This window comes from Lycium barbarum, chromosome 7, assembly GCF_019175385.1.
Source record: "Lycium barbarum isolate Lr01 chromosome 7, ASM1917538v2, whole genome shotgun sequence".
Taxonomy (NCBI): Eukaryota; Viridiplantae; Streptophyta; class Magnoliopsida; order Solanales; family Solanaceae; genus Lycium; species Lycium barbarum.
Window position 1 is genome coordinate 99594358 of NC_083343.1, and position 19520 is coordinate 99613877.

Below are 19520 nucleotides of genomic sequence, written 5' to 3' on the forward strand. Positions count from 1 at the left end.
TGACGTGACAAATCACACACAGCTTGGTTGAGTAAAGAGAACTATTTAATTACTAAGTACAAATTGGATTTTATTGTAATTTAATTTTCATTTCTTCTTCTGATGGTACATCCAAATCTAAACAACCCATCTACTTTTGTCGTCCCCCTATTATGAATTTTACTTAAAATGACTAAAATGTAAATGATAAAACAAATATCTTGATCTCAACTTTTTAACTCAAAACTTTTTAAATTTGAAAGAATATTTTCCGTAGTTTCCTTTCATTCCTTGAATCGGTTAATATACAAAAATATCCTACTCAAATTAGGAGAGTATAAAATATTACAAAATATTCTAACCTAAATAAGAGATTACAAAATATTACAAAATATTTACATAATCTATCACACCCCCGCAGTCGAAACGGGAGGTTTACGAACGCTGAGACTGTCACGAAAATCTTCAAAAAGGACCTGAGGAAGACCTTTAGTGAAAATATCTGCAATCTGATATCGGGACGGGACGTGAAAGACTCGAACTTGTCCCCGCGCAACCTTCTCACGCACAAAATGAATGTCCATCTCAATATGTTTGGTGCGTTGATGTTGCACCGGATTACCAGATAGATATATGGCACTCATATTGTCACAATATACCAACGTAGATTTGCGAACCGGACAATGTAGTTCCAATAAAAGATTGCGAATCCAGCAAGACTCCGAGACAACATTAGCCACATCTCGATACTCTGCTTCAGCGCTAGACCGAGAAAGAGTTGGTTGTCGCTTTGACGACCAAGAAATCAAGTTGTCACCCAAAAATACACAATACCCCGACGTAGAACGACGAGTGTCCGGAAAGCCGCCCCAATCTGCATCGGTGTAGGAGACAAGGTCGGTGATCGATGATGGGTAGAGATGCAACCCGTGATCAAGAGTGCCCTGAACATACCGCACAATCCGCTTAAGAGCATGCATATGATCGTCCCGCGGGTCATGTATATGTAAGCACACCTGTTGGACAGCATATGAAATATCTGGTCTCGTGAAAGTGAGATACTGAAGAGCACCTGCGAGACTACGATAATGAGTGAGATCTTCATAAGGAGCACCTGAAGTAGCACTGACCTTCGGTTTTGTGTCAACCGGAGTGAGAGAGGGCTTGCAAGATGACATACCCGCGCGATCAATGATTTCCTCGGCATACTTACGTTGACAGAGGAACATCCCCCCCTTGTGACGGGTCACAGCAATGCCAAGAAAATAATTCAAAGGACCTAAATCCTTCATATCAAATTCAGAACCAAGCCTATCCATGATGGAACGACGGAGAGCGTCTGAGGATGCAGTGAGTATAATATCATCAACATAGAGTAAAATGTACGCCATTTCAGTCCTCGCATGGTAGATGAACAACGAATTATCAGACCTGCTATTAGAGAAGCCAAGGGAAAACACAAAATCTGCAAAACGTCTATACCAAGCACGTGGAGCCTGCTTAAGCCCATAGAGAGACTTACGTAATAGCCAAACATAATCAGGATGTGTGCGATCCCGAAAACCCATAGGCTGATACATATACACAGTTTCCTTGAGCTCACCGTGAAGAAAAGCATTCTTCACATCCAATTGATGTATAGGCCAATGCTTTGACAACGAAAGACTAAGAATAGTGCGGATAGTTGCCGGTTTCACCACCGGACTGAACGTCTCACCACAGTCAATGCCAACCTGCTGAGTTTTGCCATCACCTACAAGTCGGGCTTTATGCCTCTCAAAATCACCATTAGACTTTTCTTTATGAGTAAAAATCCACATAGAACGAATAACATTAACATTAGGTGGACGGGGGACCAAATCCCATGTCTTATTCCTAACAAGAGCATCAAATTCATCATTCATATCCATTTTTCAATTCGGGTCACGAAGAGCAGCCAATGGGTTACGAGGTAGAGGAGATTTCTTAACCGGGGTATGTAAGTTAAACAGACGTTTAGGCTTGACAATACCCCGTTGGCTGCGGGTGATCATGGTGGGACGGGGAGTGGGGATAGGCGGCTGGACAGGAGCAAGCGGACGGGGGCTGGCAGTCGGGCTAGCTGGGGCTGGCAGTCAGTCCAGCTGGGGCTGCCTCACCGTGGGACCAGCAGCGGTGACGGGAGGCAGTGGAGGAGCAGTGGGCTGCTAGGCAACGGGCGGGGAGGCAGTGGAGGGGGCAGGTGCCGATATTTGGAGGTGATGAAAAATATAAGGGGAGATCCCTTCATCCAAACAATCGTATGTATGGGGTGGAGGAGTAGACAAGTTAGCAAAGGGAAACCGAGTCTCATCGAAAACAACATGACGACTAAGGATGATCTTATGTGATGATAAGTCATAGCATTTGTAGCCTCTATGGTTCGATGGGTACCCCAAAAATACACAAGGTGTAGACCGGGCCTGCAACTTATGAATCGTAGTTGATGGGAAAAGAGGGTAGCACAAACACCCAAAGACTCGAAGGTGCGAGTACGTCGGTTCCTTATGATATAGAGCATGGAGGGGAGATTTATGGTTCAATAACTTCCTTGGTAAAATATTAAGTAGGTAAGTTGCCATTTGCAATGCATGATGCCAAAAAGAAGGTGGGAGAGAAGCGTGGGCAAGAAGAGTGCGCACGACATTATTGATAGACCGAATTTTCCTTTCGGCCTTCCCATTTTGTGAGGACGTATGAGGACAAGAAAGACGGAAAGACATCCCATTCGACTCACAAAGATGCCAAAAATCATTATTTTCATATTCTTTCCCATTATCACATTGGACATTTTTTATTTCTCGTTCAAAATGCGTTCGAACATGGGCCCGAAATTCTAAAAACTTAGCAAAGACATCAGATTTCCTAGCTAAAGGAAAAGGCCACAAATATTTCGAGAAATCATCCAAGAAAAGAACATAAGTTCGATGACCCATGGAACTTAAGACAGGAGAAGTCCATAAATCACTATGAATAATATCAAAAGGCATACAAGTGCTCAAATTAGATGGAACAAAAGGTAACTTAATATGTTTTCCAAGCACGCAAGAACGACGAATACTAGAGCAACTAGAATTATTTCATTCAATGCTTTTATTTATCCTAAGAGAATTCAAAACTGACGCTCCCGGGTGACCCAAACGATCATGCCAAAGAGAAGATGATAAAGCAGCAAAGGTTGATGGAGAATTGGCTGTGTTTGTGATGGTGGTGGTGATGGGATATAGATCGCCCCGGCTCTCACATCTCATTAGTGGCATCCCCGTCTGAAAATCCTTCACAGAAAACCCATATGGATCAAAATTAACAGACACAGAGTTATCAGTAGTGAACTTTCTAACAGAGATTAAGTTTTTAATGAGTTTTGGGGCATGGAGGACATTTTTCAACGATAAAGGAGGGTTTGGGGGAGGCAAATGAGTATGACCAAAACCGTGAATCGGAATTAAATGACCATTACCAACAGCAATACCATGATGATGATTTCTCAAATTAGAATAAGACGAGAGATTACCATTCGTGGATGTCATGTGAGATGTGGCACCGGTGTCCATGTACCACTTTTGGTTCGGAGGATTCAAAGTCATCGTATGCATTGCCGATTCGATGTCCGTGGGAGCATAAGACGGGGCATACATCTGCTGAAATGGGGCAGCAGCATACGCCTGCTGCGGAGGCTGGGGAGCAGGGCCGAGAATGCCCGGCTGTTTGGCCGAGGGCCCTTGCGAAGACGTCGGCCAAGTGGACGGATACGGGCAAGGTGGCACGGCCCCTTGTGGCATCCATCCCCAAGCATAATTTGGAAGCTGCCATGGCTGAAGAGACGGTTGGTGCGGCTAGCTGCTGGCGGTGGCTGGTGATTTCCGCCGTTGTGACCACGGCTGCCGCCACGGCCTGCTTTGCCGCCAGCGTTACCACGGCCAGCGCCGTTCCGACGGCCAGAATTGCGGCCTTTGTTGTTGTTATTTTTTCCCCTGGTATTCACAGCATGACCAGACGAATGAGTATTATCAAAAACATTAGTCGAACCCTCACCACTTGTGGCAGCCACCATCGCCGAAGGAATAGAGTGGGCCGCCTGCATCGCCTGTTCTCGTTCCTCTAGAACGAGTGAGGAGCGCGCCTCGGTGAAAGGAGGCAATGGTTTGCTGTGACGGATCTGCGTTCCCACATCCTTGAATGCGTCGGTGAGACCCGAAACAAGCTGACAAACAAGGCGGGAATTGGAAACCGGAGCCCCCATATTTTTTAACTGATCGGAGATGCTCTTGAGCCTCTGACAATACATAGACGCGTTCGGGAAGTCTTCCATCCTAATTGTAGAAAACTCTTGTTTGAGCATAACGGCACGAGAGTTTTGATGGTCCTGGAAGATATCACGCAATTGATCCCAGGCTTCCATGGTCGTTGCTCCAGGTTCAAGAATAGTAGTAAGGAGGTCATTCGAAATCGTGGAATAAATCCACTGGAGCACAGTCGCATCAAGGGTCGACCAAAGTTCTTTGTCGTCATCGGAGGGAGGGGCTGCCTGCTTCCCTTTCTCTGGTGCGATGATTTGGTGTATGACCCTATGGGATATGGCGTGGATCCTAAACAATTCCGTCCATGTGCCGTATTGTGCATTCTCCATTTCAAGAACCACAGAAATGTGATTACGGATGTTGGAGACGGCGAAAGCAGGGTGGAAGGATGATTTAGAGGTGGACATGGTGGCGGAATAAAAAAGAGAGAGGTGGCAGCCGACGGAGCTAGGGCAGCGGAGAGGAGAGAGGAGAGAAAATAGAAGAAAACCCTAGACTTTTGATACCATGAACGAATATTTTCCGTAGTTTCCTTTCATTCCTTGAATTGGTTAATATACAAAAATATCCTACTCAAATTAGGAGAGTATAAAATATTACAAAATATTCTAACCTAAATAAGAGATTACAAAATATTACAAAATATTTACATAATCTATCAAAATTGTATATAAAAAAAAGGGACAAACGCGCAACACACGTTCCCAAAGACTAGTTAAAGAAAAGAAAGTGCATGTATAAATTTGGACAGATACGTAATGACTTTTTGGTTAATTAAAATCAGATATTTTACCTAAATATAATGCTTTAAATTTATCAAATAATACTTGAACAATATTAAAGAAAATTAATCATGCTAAGTTGTGGTCTGGCTTGTTCGAGCATAATATATACATATCATATTGCTTTATTAAAATTGCAACGTAGTCATCTTGTTTTTCAATGTAATTTTACTAAAAGAACGAATCATATAGTCATTGAATAACTTTTCTATTCCTTATGTTTCTTCGTCACATTATCCCCGCTTTATCAAAATTGCAACTGTCAATTTTGAATCACCTTGTATAAAAGTTTCAAGTATCAGATATGAAACTATCTACTCTTATATAAAATTTTGGCTCTGCCAACGAACGTATGAATGGAAATTAATTTATGCTATTTTACTAAATTTTGATCTCTCACCAAAATTAATACTATAATGCACATTATTATAATTTACTGATTTTTGAACGTTTATGCTTTACAAGTTTCATAAGAATCATACTTCCACCCTTTCCACAAAAAGACTTGTGTATTGACTTAAAATGTCTCATTCATTTACAACTTTCCCTTTATTTCTTCTTTTTCTCCACTAAAATTGCTACATTGGAAGTAGAAATAGGAAGAAACAAGTTGCGCAAAATTCACGGCAATCAAAGTAGGGAATACGTTTTGTAAAACAATGACTGAAATAAAAGTGGAAATGTTTGTCCTCTATAGCCAAAAATTCACTCAATTTTTCTATAAATACATATTGTCCATATGCTAATTGGAGAAATACAGACAATTGCCTTCGTGACACGGCAAAGCATATGTGCACTTCAAGACTAGAGTATTCCTACCTTGTTGTAGCTTTCATTTGACATTTCTATGGAAAGACTGAGGTATTTGCTTAAAATATCTCATTTATTTTGAACTGTCCTTCTCTTTCTTCGCTAATAGTTGTTGAAAGTACAAGTTGCCCCAAATCCACGACAATCAAAGTAGAGAATATTTTCTGCAATAAAAAAAAATGTGTCACACTTATATGCGGTATTTACATCAAGTTATATGAATTCACCATGATTAAGTGATAAATCAATGTGATATTAACACATATTAAGTAACCGTTCATCTCTTCGGGGACATTCGATAAAATTGGAATGACACAAAGAAGATCAGCATGGCCGCAGGCAAGGATGATACGCACAAAAAAAAAAGTAACCGTGCTTTAATGAGAAAAGTGTAACAAAAAGACATCTGACATGAATTTATTGTGTAAACATTCGGATGTGAGTGGTTTTTTTTTCTATCAAAGTAAACGTATTACCTTGTTATCACTTTCATTTGATATTTCCACTGAAATTCCTAAAATATCTCATTCATTTGGAACTGTTCCTTTATTTCTTCGGTTTCTACACTAAAATTGCGATAGTAGATGTAGAAATTGCATGTAACAAGTTGCCCCAAATCCACGGCGATCAAAGTTGAGAATATTATTAGAAGAAGAAATGTGTTCACTTATACCCGATGTTTATATCAAATCATGTGAATTCACCATGGTTAAGTGATAAATCAATGTGAGAGCACATTTTAATTAACCACACTTAAGTAAGAGGAGTGAATGAAAGACATCTGACACAAATTCATAGTTTTGACGCTAGTTTGTTTTTTCCAATCAAAGTATGTAAAAGTATTACCTTGTTATCACTTTTAATTGACAAGACTTGTGTATTGACTTGAAATATCTCATTCATTTGGAATCGTCTCTTTATATCTTCTCTTTCTTCACTAAAGATGCTAAATTATATGTAGAAATAGGAAGTTCAAAGTTGCCCCAAATCCACGGCTATTCAACAACGACTTGGAAGGGGTTGTCCTTTTGTAGCTTCCATTTGAAATTTCCAAGGAAAGACCTGTGCATTGACTTGAGCCAAACATTGGATTATCATTTTTACTCTTATGATGCAATTAAAAAGAATCATGTATTGCTTTAATTTGGTCTTATTATAGATAACTTATTGCATTCGTCTCAATGAGAATATATATATAACACTGTAGTGACTGACACTTTGATGATAAGATGAGTCCAGGTTTTCTTTGGCTTAAATTTTGTACTTTATAATATTTCAAAGCAAAAATTAAAGATGAAAATTATTGTTTTTATATTATCAAACTAATTTTCTCAAAAATTCATAACAATCTTGGAGAAGACCCTACAAGACTTGACTCATTTTAACATCCACTAGTTCGGTATATATATATATCTCATGAATTTTGATATGGGACTAACACAAAGCACATCTTTCTTTGTTTTGTCTTTATTACCAACTTTATATACTAATCTTTCTTGCCAAAATGGGTTTTGGGCACCTCCTGTTTCTACTGACGTCTTTCTTTCTCTGTCAACTTGCATTTTGTTTTTCTCATCTAAATTTTATTGATTTATCAAATAATAATCTCACTGGGGATATCCCTTCTTCTTTTTGCAATTTGACATCATTAGTAGTGCTAGATTTTGCAAGAAACAATCTAAAGGGAGCAATTCCACAATGTTTGGGTAACATGAGCGTTAACCTCGAAGTTTTGGATATGCAACACAACAGTCTTTCTGGGAATCTCCAGACAAGTTTTAGATTTGGAAGTGGACTTAAAAGCTTCAACTTGCATGGCAATGAGTTGGAGGGAAAAATCCCAAGATCCTTGACCAATTGCAAAGAGTTGGAAGTTCTTGATTTAGGGAGCAATCACCTCAATGACACATTTCCTATGTGGTTGGGGACTCTTCAAAAGCTACGAGTTTTAAGCTTGAGATCCAATAAATTGCATGGTCCCATTAGAACTTCAAGTAATACAAAATGTTTTCCTCATCTTCGGATGTTAGATCTCTCATGCAATGCATTTACAGCAAAATTACCAACAAGTCTTTATCAAAATCTGAAAGGCATGAGGAGAATTGATCAAACAATGAAGGCACTAGGTGATGGAGCACAAACATATTACCAAGACTCGGTAACTGTTGTAACAAAGGGACATGAGTTTGAAGTTGTGAGGATCCTGTCTTTGTACACCACTATGGATCTTTCAAGTAACAAATTTTAAGGGCATATTCCAAGTATGATGGGAGATCATTGCACTGCGTGTGTTGAATTTATCTCACAATAGGTTGCAAGGTCATATACCGACATCACTTGGAAAATTATCTGTAGTGGAATCATTGGACCTTTCATTTAACAAGCTTACAGGAGAAATACCACAACAACTTGCTTCTCTTACATCTCTTGCAGTTTTAAATCTCTCCTGCAATCACCTTAAAGGATGCATCCCTCAAGGACCTCAATTTGCTACTTTTGAGAACAATTCATATGAAGGCAATGATGGATTACGTGGATTCCCATTTTTGGAAGATTGTGGAAGTAGCTCGAGGCCAGAGGCAAACAACGCAGATGAAGAAAGTGATTCGTCATTTCTAAGTGAACTCAGCTGGAAAGTGGTTCTTATGGGATATGGTTGTGGCCTATCTATCGGATTCTCCATAGCATATTTCATGCTTTCTTCTCGAAATCCAAATTGGCTTTCTGGGATCACTGAAGAACTAGAATACAGAATCATAATGAGAAGGCGAAATAAGCGGCGAGGCCAAAGGCACTACAGAAGATGAAATATTATTGCCTAGAAAAGTTCCCTGAGGAATATGTGTATATTCATATTGATCTCTATACTGATTATTTTTTAGTAGTTTATTGTAACTTGTATTATATATCTTTATATGAGTATTTCTTCTTTAATTAGCTTGGCATAACAGAGAAAAAGAGTTCTACGTGTATCTAAATGGAAAAGAGAAGTGAATGATTTCATGAAAAGTACAAGTGCTATTGTTATCTACTCTTAGGAAGAAACAAAAAGAAAAGAAGGAAGAAGTAAATCATCAGGTCCGAATGTATGCAAAATCATTGAGAATCATTTTAGTCACCACAGAAAAATATGTTTAACCACCATCCAAGTTATTATGAGTCATAATGTGTTATTATGTGTTGAAATTCGAATGACCATCTCCCTTGCTAATGTAAACGAAAAAAGCATTTGAAACAATTACTCGACATCAATAGCGGATCTAGCTAGTATTTCCATTATTTTATTTCTATATAAATGTGATAGAATTGAGATAATTGTTTTGTATCTAACTCTTCCTTTTAACTTTTGTGAAATAAATGTAGGCAATGACTCGGGAGATGTAAATGGCAAAGAGTGTGTCCAGCTTAAATATCAAGAATCTGAAAGACTATGTGAATTGTTTTTTGCTTTTATGACAGTGAGTATAGAGTTGTGTGCCCCTGTGTTGTATGTAGTGTTTGGTTGAATAATAGCTTTTATACTTCATTGTTGATGAATGGTAATTTCTGTAGACCATTGTAATATTTTGGGGCATTGTGTTGTCAAAGATCATCTCTGCTATAGCAGATTCGTTGTCTAACATATTGGTAATAGCTAGCAAACTTGATGCTAGCCAAAAACTGTGCAAGTTGAAAACCTAATTTAAAAGTGAACATTAAAGAAAAAATTTGTTATTTATTTACTATTTACAGATTTTATATTTGAAAGAGGAAGGAAAGAAATATTCAGCCAAGAAGGATAAACACCAAAGATAGAAGTCCCTAGAGGAAGAATATCCTTTGGTGAAGTTTTACTTGTTACGGCATATTGCCAATGTACATATTTTTAGTTCACATACTATCCTGTATAAAATAATTGCATATATTGTTATGTAACTTACGCTGATATTTGTTTATGCGGACATTAGAAAGGACAACAAAATTGTGTATTGTTATTAATTCTGATTTTGCAAGTATTGATGGACAGACTTACCAATTATGTATATTGCTGGGAGATTGGGGTAACCTAGTAGAATTAGTGCAAGTACGTGCAAGTTGGTCCAAATATCATGATTATTAAAACTATTACTTCTTACGTCCCAAAATATTTGTCACGTTTCATTTCTCAACATGGTATAAAACAGAGTAACATTAAAAAGAAGACAAGGGTGTACATTTCTTCTTTAATGGGCAATTAGCGCGTAATTAACCGCGATCAGAAAATAAGTTCACTTAAGTAATGTTTAACATATCAAAGTGAAACTATTACCTCATTGTAGTTTTCCCTTTACCTCATTATTGTAGTTTTCATTTTACATTTCCATGTATAGACTTGTGTATTGACTTAAAATATCTCATTGGTTTAGAATTGTCACTTTCTTCTCTTTCTCCACGAAAGATGCTTATAAATTATTCCCTCCGTTCACTTTTACTTATTCACTTTGGACTTTTCACGCTGTTTAAGAAATAATAAATGGAGTACATAATTTACCAATGTACCCATATTAATTGATGCATATTTTTATTGTATTTGAAAAATGATTTGAAGTGATTAATTAATACTATGGGTAAAATAAGAAAATATAAATTGTTTTCTCTTGATATGCTAAAAGTAACAAGTGAAAGTAAAAATCTATTTTTAGAAATAGGAAGTAACAAGTAGTCCCCGGTCCAGACTTGTGCATTGACTTGAGCCTTTCCCTGTTCAACAATTAATTACTAAAATCAACGTGAAACATCAACTTGAAAAGACTTGTCTGTTGTAACTTTCATGGAAAGACTTGTGGATTGACTTGAGCTAAACATTGTTCTCCCTCCGTTCACTTTTACTTGTCCATTATTTTATAAATAGATTTTCACTTTTATTTGTTCACTTTCACATATCAAGAGAAAAATAATTTATTTTTCCTGTTTTGTCCTTAGCATTAATTGCTCATTCCAAATTATTTTCCAAATCTAATGCAATTATACATCAATTAATATGGGTATCATGGTAAAATGTGCACTTCATTTATTATTTCTTAAGAAGTGTGTAAAGTCTATAGTGGACAAGTAAAAGTGAACAGAGGGAGTATGATTTAACTCTTACTGTAGCAATTGTGCGTTAACAATGTTACCCCTTATGAATTATGATTAAATTAAAAGTGACTTTCAAAGTGAATTATCAACTTGAATGATTCAGTTAAAAGAATCAAGTATCGTAATTTGTTCTTAACCTGTTATTTTAATATGGATTAACTTATTGCATTCATTTTAATGAAAAGGTTAGAACACTGCAAACAAAATTACATACTGACTACCACCTCGACAACAAGGTGATTCAGGTACTTTGGATTAACATTTGCATAATATTACTACACTAATTGTGTCAAATATTCATAGCATCTTTGAGAAGGCCGACAAGACTCAACTCCTTTTAACATCCATCTGTTCGGTATATATGTATATCTCATGAATTTGATTTAGGACTAACACAAAGCACAACTTTATTTGTTATCTCTCTATTAGCAACTTTTTTTTTTTACTAATCGTACTTGCAAAAATGGGCTACAGGAACCTCTTGTTTCTACTAGTATCTTTCTTTCTCTATCAACTTGCTTTTTCATCAATCTTGCACCGAAGATCAATGTCTTTTCCTGATAGAGTTCAAGAAGGCATTTGAAGTAGATGGCTTTTCAGTCTGTCTGAATCTTGTCCTAAAAAAAGAATGTGGAATATGAGCGGAGATTGCTGCTGATGGGCTGGAGTGATATATGATGAGATGACTGGTCATGTGATTGAACTGGCCATAGTCAAGAAGTCATTTTCCGTATACCAAACACCGTTACGTCACATGGCCACTTGGATGGGTGATTGATAGTACGTCTATAAAAGAAGACATGAAGGGACAACTAGCCCGTAATTAATTGCGAACAGAATAAGAAATAACTTTAGTTAAACAATGTCTAACATCAAAGTGAAAGTACTATCTTGTTGTAGCTTTCATATTACATTTCCATGGAAAGACTTGTGTACCGACTTTAAATATCTCATTCACTTGGAATTTTTTCTCTTTCCTCAATGAAAAAGCTAAATTAAATGTTGAAATAGGAACAAACAAGTAGCACCAAGTCCAAATTTATGCATTGACTTGAGCTGTGTTCTGTTCAACAGTTACTAATGACTAAAATCAAAGTGAAAGGACAACTGTAGCTTTTTTTGAAATTTCCATGGAAAGACTTGTGCTAAACATGGGATTATCTAATTCTTACTGTAGCAATTGGATTAACATTTTTACTCTTGTGATGCAATTAAAAAACAATTCAAGTGTTGCATTTGTTTTAACATATATTTTTCTTATTACTGAACTTATTGCATTCATCTCAATGAAATAGATATAACATTGCAAAAAAAAAAAAATGACATGTTGACCTATCACCTCGACAGTAACATGATTCAGATTTCTTTGGATTGAAATTCGTATAATATTTCCATGTTAAAATTCAGATTATCAAATTAATTTTCTAAAAAATGTATAGCCTCTTTGAGAAGACCTACAAGACTTGGACCCCTTTTAACATCCACCTCTACTATATACATGTCTCATTAATTTTGTTTTGGGACTAATACAAAGCGCCGTTTGGTAAGGATATCTTTCTTTCTTAAAAATATTTGGCTATGGTACCTCTCATTTCTACTACTGTATCTTTCTTTCTCGGTCGACTTGCTTTTTCTTCATTGGCACCTCAACCATACCGTGAAGATCAAAGTCTTGCCCTTATAAGATTCAAGCAAACGTTTACTGCTGGGAAATCTCACGCAAAAAAGAGTTCATGGAATATGAGCAGAGATTGCTGCTTATGGGATGAAGTCAAATGTGATGATGACCGGCAATGTGATTGAACTTGACCTTGGTTGCAGCCAGCTTGCAGGGAAGATTGATCCCAATAGCAGACTATTTCAACTTTCTCATCTCCAAAGGCTCAATCTTTCTGGGAATGTCTTCTTTCCTTCGAAAATATCCTAAATTTGGCAGGTTTTCCAACTTGACGCATCTTGATCTTTCATACTCCTTTTTCACTAGTCGAGTTCCCTATGAAATCTCTCATCTTTCTAAATTGCATCTCTTCATCTCAAATCGGATTTGGCTTTTAATACTCTTATACTGGAGCCTCACAATTTTAAAGTACTACTTCAGAATTTGACCTAGTTAATAGAGCTTGATCGTACTGCTCTGGACATCTTTTCGACCATTCCTCTGAATTTTTCTTCTCATATAACAACTCTGAGCCTTGACCAGTCAGGATTACATGGGATATTACCTGAGATATCTTTCACCTGCCAAACTTGCAAGTTCTTACAATGTCAGGCAATTATCAACTCAGTGGTTTTTTTTTCCAGCAACCATATGGAACAGCAGTGCATCTCTCATGCAGTCAGATCTCTCTAAAGTGAATTTTTCTGGTAATTTACCTGAATCCCTTGGCTATCTAACTTCATTGCAGTCCTTGGCACTTTTTCCTTGTAATCTCTTGGGACCTATTCCAAAATCGCTTTGGAATCTTACTCGTATAGTGTCGATGGTCAATTGCACAGAGTTGGAAGTTCTTGACTTAGGAAATAATAACCTGAATGACACATTCCCTATGTGGTTGGGGACTCTTCCAGAGCTACGAGTTTTAAGCTTGAGATCTAATAAATTTCACGGTCCCGTTAGAGCTTCAAGTAGTACAAGATTGTTTCCTCAGCTTCAGATGATAGATCTCTCTTGCAATGCATTTACAGCAGAATTACCAATAAGTCTTTTTCAAGATCTGAAAGGCATGAGGAGAATTGATCAAACAATGAAGGCACCAGGTGATGGAGCGTAAACATATTACCAAGACTCGGTAATTGTTGTAACAAAGGGACAGGAGTTTGAAGCTGTGAGGATCTTGTCTTTGTACACCACTATGGATATTTTAAGTAACAAATTTGAAGGGCATATTCCGAGTATGATGGGAGATCTCATTGCACTGCGTGTGTTGAATTTATCTCACAATGGGTTGCAAGGTCATATACCGACATCATTTGGAAAATTATATGTATTCGAATCATTGGACCTTTCATTTAACCAGCTTTCGGGAGAGATACCAGAAATACTTGCTTCTCTTACATATCTTGTAGTTTTAAATCTCTCACGCAATTATCTTGAGGGATCCATCCTGAAAGCACCTCAATTGGATATATTGGGAAAAGTTCATATAAAGGCAATGATGGATTATGTGGATTCCCAGTTTCGAAAGATTGTGGAAGTAGCCGGAGACAAGAGACAAACAATGCGGGTGAAAAAAACGATTCGTCATTTCTGAGTGAACTCAGCTGGAAAATGGTTCTTATGGGATATGATTGTGGACTATCTATTGGATTCTCCATAGCATATCTCATGGTTTCTTCTCGAAATCCAAATTGGCTTTCTCGGATTGCTGAAGATCTAGAATACAAGATCATTATGATAAGGCGAAAGAAGCAGCGAGGTCAAATGCATTACAGAAGAAGAAGAAGAAATAATGGCATCTAGACAAGTTCCGAGTCGCACAGTCAAAACCTTCAGGTATATATTCATATTGAGGTCTATACTGATTCATATTTATACTATATCTTCATTTAAATATTTCTTGTTTTATTAGATAAGTGAATGATGTCGTGAAAAATTTACAATGCCATTCTTATCTACTCTCAGGGAAAAACATCAAGGAAAAAAAAGGAAGATATAAATCATAAGGTCCTAATGTATGCAAAACCATTGAGAATCATTTTAGTCACCATAGAAAAATATGTTCAACCATCATCCCAGTAGAAGTAGCTCAACGATCAAACAATTAACTAATAAATCGAAATGTGTTTTTATGAGTTGAGATTCCAATGACCTTCTTCCCTGTCACATAAAGAAAATAACGTTTGAAACAATTACTTGGTGTCAATAGCTTGTATTTCCATTACTTCGTTTCTATATAAATGTATGAGAAATTGAGATACTTGTTCTGCATCTAACCATTTCCTTTTGACTTTTGTGAAACAAATGTAGGCGATAATTCGGGAGATGTAAATGGACAAAGAGTGTGTCTAGCTGAAATATCAAGAACTGGAAAGACTGTGTGAATTATGTTTTTACTTTGATGACAGTGAGTGCAGAGTTGAGTGTGCCTGTTTTGTCTGTAGTGTTTTTCTGAAGTGATAGAATATACAAGTCCACCAAATAGTATAGAGAATCAGGTTCTCTATCTGTTCCCTCAAGTAAAAGAAAGAAAGTAAATAACACAAGATATTTACATCAAAAACTCTTTGCTCAAGGGATTAAAAATCACGTTATGCCTTAGCAGAATTTTCAACTTCACTAAACTGAGCAACTTCAGATTACAACCTATTACAATGTCACGACTCAATTCAACTAAGTCGTGCAGGCACCTACCTTTCCCACCTTGGTAGGCGAACCCTCAACCCAACAATAGTAAAAGCACAAAGAATTACTAAAATAAGAGGAAGAAATAAAATCAAGTAAGTATGACGATAATGTAACGACCAAACTGGTCGTTATTGCGTTTTTATCATTTTTCCCCGTCGACTCGTCCTCCAGCCTGGTTAGTACTATTTTGATCCACAGGGACCGGTGGAATAGTTTCCTAGGCATCATTTTGGGATTTGGAATGACTTTTAGAAAATTTGGTCTTAAGGTGAAAATCGTTTGACTCAAAGTTGACTCTTTGGAAAACGTGCCCGTAATCGAATTTTGACAGTTCCATTAGGTCCGGAGGGTGATTTATGACTTAGTGGTGTCATTGGTTGGTTCCCAAAGGGTTCGAGTGTGATTTGGGTCATTGCTTGAGAAACTGGTTAAATTAGAATTGGAGTTGACCACAGTCAACATCAGGTCAAGATGATCTCGTGTCGATATTTTGAAAGTTTCAATAAGTTTGTATGATGATTTTGGACATGCCCACAAAGTTTGATTAGATTCCGATGAGTTTTGGATAAGTTTGGGTTGTATGGTGATTTTTTTCGATATCGACGTTGATTTGAGCATAAAGGGTACCATATTGAGCAAACGACCTTTGATTCGTGTTTTGACTGAACCATTATATCCGTATTGCAATTTTGGAACCATAGCAACTGAAATCATCAAGTTTCGGCATCGTATGAGGGGATTATGGTCATTTTACTAAGAATTGGGTTGCCAGATTTTTCAGTTTAATTACGAAATTGCCACAGCATTCGTATTTTAAAAACTGCACTATTCCAAATATTGAAACTTCCATATCTCCGTCATTATAAGGTCAAATGGAGTGTTCAAAAGCCTAACTTGACTGGAATTTGACAAGGAATCCATTGGAGGCATCAAAACGACTTTCGAGATCGTTTGGCACAATAAACTAGGCAGAACAACTGGGCGTGTTTGTTATTTATTGTTGTTTGGAGTTTCTCTCATCTTGAGAGCTTGGGTTTGGGAGAATTCAAGGTTGTTCTTAAAGTTTCTTCCATGGGGTAAGGTCTAAATCATAATCTAAGTATTTCCCTTTGATTTATTCCCTTGATTTAAGCTTTAATCTACGATTTTTAAAGTGAGAAAATTGGGGTTTTTCATGAAGAAGGTTTAATGGGTCTTTCTTGAGAAGTTCATAAAATTGGTTAGACTTCCAAAGTTGCTTCAAATGATGAAATTGATTGGGTTTATGTTCGATTATGATGTATCTAAGGCTGTTAATCATATACATTCCATTATTAGTGATGGATTCTTGAATTTAAGAGTTAAAGTTTATACCCAAAATTGGGGTTTAGCTTGGATTTTAAAATTGAATGAATCCTTGAGTTAATTTAGCAATTAGTTGATGGATTTTGATCACCTATTATTTAATTGGATAATTTACCCCCGAATTTCCCATTTTGCCCTTGTGGGCCCCGTTTCCCTAAATTCTAGGGTTGGTTTTGACCTAATTTGAATGTTAACAATATAGGTATCGATCTTCATGATTTATACTCTAGATTTCGAATATGAATAGACTTTCTTGATCTCGAGCCTCAAGGAAAGGAAAGGCTAAGGTGTGATTGTTGGTGATATTGTTGTTCGGCCTTCCAGGTAGGTTATGGCTTACCCTTGGTGAGATTTCGTATAGTGAAACATATATTTAGATTATATTGTCGGAGAAAGCATGTAAACCTTCTGGTACGAAGTTGAGTTGGATATTGTCTTAGGTTGAGCCCTGTTGCGTGATTGGGGCTAGCCACCCCATTATGTTGTGACTTAATTGTTCTATTGTGTTGGCTTGATGAAACGTGTTGTTAGTAGATATTAGAATCTGTTGTTCCATCTTGATTGTGCTATTGTAGTATCTTACGAGTTGATGTTGATCCAAAGATAGAGTTCTATATGACTTTTGTAGTCTTTCCTGTTATTGTTGGCGTATCCATGTTGGTACTTGGACACTGATATTGTTGGCGTACCCATGTTGATACTTGTGACACTGATATTGTTGGCGGACCCATGTTGGCACTTGTGACACTGATATATTATTGGCGTACCCATGTTGGTACTTGTGACATTGATATGTTGTTGGCGTACCCATGTTGGTACTTGTGATATTGATCAGATTATTAATGTTGACACATGCATTGCACGCATTCTCATCCATTCATGATATACTGTTGATACCTTGATGATACTTGATGAAACACTGTGATGAGCTGGGCTCAATTTTTACTTGAGTGACGTGAGAGTCCGATATCCAATGTTCATTCCGGAATCATGGATTGAGTGAGTGCATGGACTCCACAGGTCCCCCAGGGTGGTGCCGGTGAGAACCCCCCATGGGCAAAGGTTCGGGGTCTCGTCTGTCTGTTGGGCAAAGATCTGAGACGAGTGGCACTTAGACTTCGCGAGTCACCATGAGTTGTGCTACTGAGATGTCGATATTTCCGTCCGGAGTACATGTGTACACAACATTTGCATGCCATTGCATTGGATTCGTACATTATTGCATTGCATTGCATTGCATCACGACTTACATTGAGATGATTTGATGTTTTTACTTATGGTGTTAGATTCGGATCGACACATTGAGACTCGGCACATTTGGGATTAGATGCTCTACTTGGGCGATGACGTGTACTTGGTTTCGATTGTTTGACTCATACTTGTTGATTTATTTGCCTATCTTGTTTTATTGTCTGAATTATGTTAGCTATACTTAGTCGGTCGATGATACCTACCAGTACTGTGGTTTTGTACTGACTTGCATTTGCCGCATTCTTTTATGAATGCAGAATTCCAGGTTGGACCTACTTTTGTTTCTCGGGGTTGAAAGTTGCCTCGAGATTTGCTTAGAGTCTACAGGGTGAGCACGAGACGTCCGCTGCCTTGAAGATTCTTCCTATTTATGTTTTATTTCCTATTCCGAGCCATATTCGGACTTGATGTATTATTGATATTCCAGACTTGTAGATTTTAGTTAGATGCTCTTGTATGACCAGACCAGATACTGAGGCGGATTTCATTTACTTCCGTATTTTCTTATTTATATTATAATTGTGAGACTTTCGCTATTTTACTTCTACTATTTTCTATTATTTGTGAATGTTGAGTTAAGGGTTCGCCTACCGAGGTGGGAAAGATAGGTGCCCGCACGACTTAGTAAAATTAGGTCGTGACAAGTTAGTATCAGAGCCCTAGGTTACCCGGTCTATAATACAAGAGCGTGTCTAATAGAGTCTTGTGGACCGGTATGATAAGATCCGTACTTATCTGCGAGAGGCTATAAGACATTTACGAAACTTCCAATTCTTTCATTCTCTCGTGCGACTTCATTCAAATTGGTATCTAGTCGATTCCAATTGGTATCTGAACTTTCTTATCTTAATCACCCACAAAGGGTGGACACTTGTCCCTAAATTCTTTTGCGAATTCTTGATCTGTGGCGTGTTGTGGTTTGGGTGCAAGATATGTTATTCCGATTCGGGACAGTGATCAAGTTCAGTCTTTAGTTATGGCTGAGGATCCGATTGTGTGGGTTGCGATTACTCTCGGTTGTTGTGCGGAGTCGCGATTAGACTCGTTTATTGTGAGAGTTCGCAAGAAATAGAAAGGATAGTTCAGAAGGTTACAGGGTGTTATACATCGTGGTTTTTTTACGTTGACACTGAAGTTATTGTCGAGGAGATATGAGATCATATGCGTTCATGTTATGATTAAGAGGGTCTAAGCTCGTGTAATAGGTCATGGAAGGGTTGAAGAACAAGTGAATCAGGGAGATTGAGTTTTTGGAACTCTGGAGAAAAGTTGGGTAAGATTTGGTACGATAATTTTGGTCTAACTTGGAGAAATAAAATCTTTTAGTATATTAGGAGTTTTTGGAGTGAAACAAAGCCTAAAATGAAGTTCAGGAAGTCTAGTTTCCAACGCAACAAACCGCACATCAATCCGACATCGGAATCAAGCGTTATGAGCATTTTAAGATGGACCACCAGAGCAGGGAACTAATCCTACGCGAACGCGCCAGAAGGTGGCCCGAATGCGGAGAGGAGAACCCAACAACTCAGCGCGAACGCGCCATAAGGCAGTGCGATCGCGCTGAGCAATTTTTAAGTCGGTCCAGGCAGACTC

General features: G+C 37.7%; 1 protein-coding gene, 1 non-coding gene and 2 pseudogenes across 2 annotated transcripts; 3 read left to right on the forward strand and 1 right to left on the reverse strand.

Annotated features, from left to right (window-relative positions):
• Positions 1–1290: 1290 nt before the first annotated feature.
• On the reverse strand, positions 1291–4705 carry LOC132601648 (uncharacterized). Its single transcript, XM_060314724.1, has 3 exons — positions 3765–4705; positions 1411–1683; positions 1291–1318 (listed from the first exon to the last, which is right to left on the reverse strand). Exons 1-3 carry the CDS (start codon positions 4703–4705, stop codon positions 1291–1293), a joined length of 1242 nt encoding a protein of 413 aa, XP_060170707.1.
• A 1464-nt stretch (positions 4706–6169) lies between these two features.
• LOC132604704 (U6 spliceosomal RNA) lies at positions 6170–6270 on the forward strand. The gene has a single exon (XR_009568812.1). It is a non-coding gene; the product is annotated as a U6 spliceosomal RNA (small nuclear RNA).
• Positions 6271–7332: 1062 nt separating this feature from the next.
• On the forward strand, positions 7333–9038 carry LOC132602347 (receptor-like protein Cf-9 homolog; annotated as a pseudogene).
• A 3335-nt stretch (positions 9039–12373) lies between these two features.
• Positions 12374–18477, forward strand: LOC132603634 (receptor-like protein Cf-9 homolog; annotated as a pseudogene).
• The last annotated feature ends 1043 nt before the right edge of the window (positions 18478–19520 follow it).

Bases quoted from the DNA above. Each gene is read 5' to 3' on its own strand.
- LOC132601648 (XM_060314724.1), bottom strand. From the start codon at position 4,705: ATGTCCACCTCTAAATCATCCTTCCACCCTGCTTTCGCCGTCTCCAAC. The intron at 1,684-3,764 runs GTGCCACCTTGC...TGAGACGTTCAG, and splicing joins GATGGATGCCACAAGGGGCC to TCCGGTGGTGAAACCGGCAA. The intron at 1,319-1,410 runs GTCTGATAATTC...CTGCATCCTCAG, and splicing joins CTTGGCTTCTCTAATAGCAG to ACGCTCTCCGTCGTTCCATC.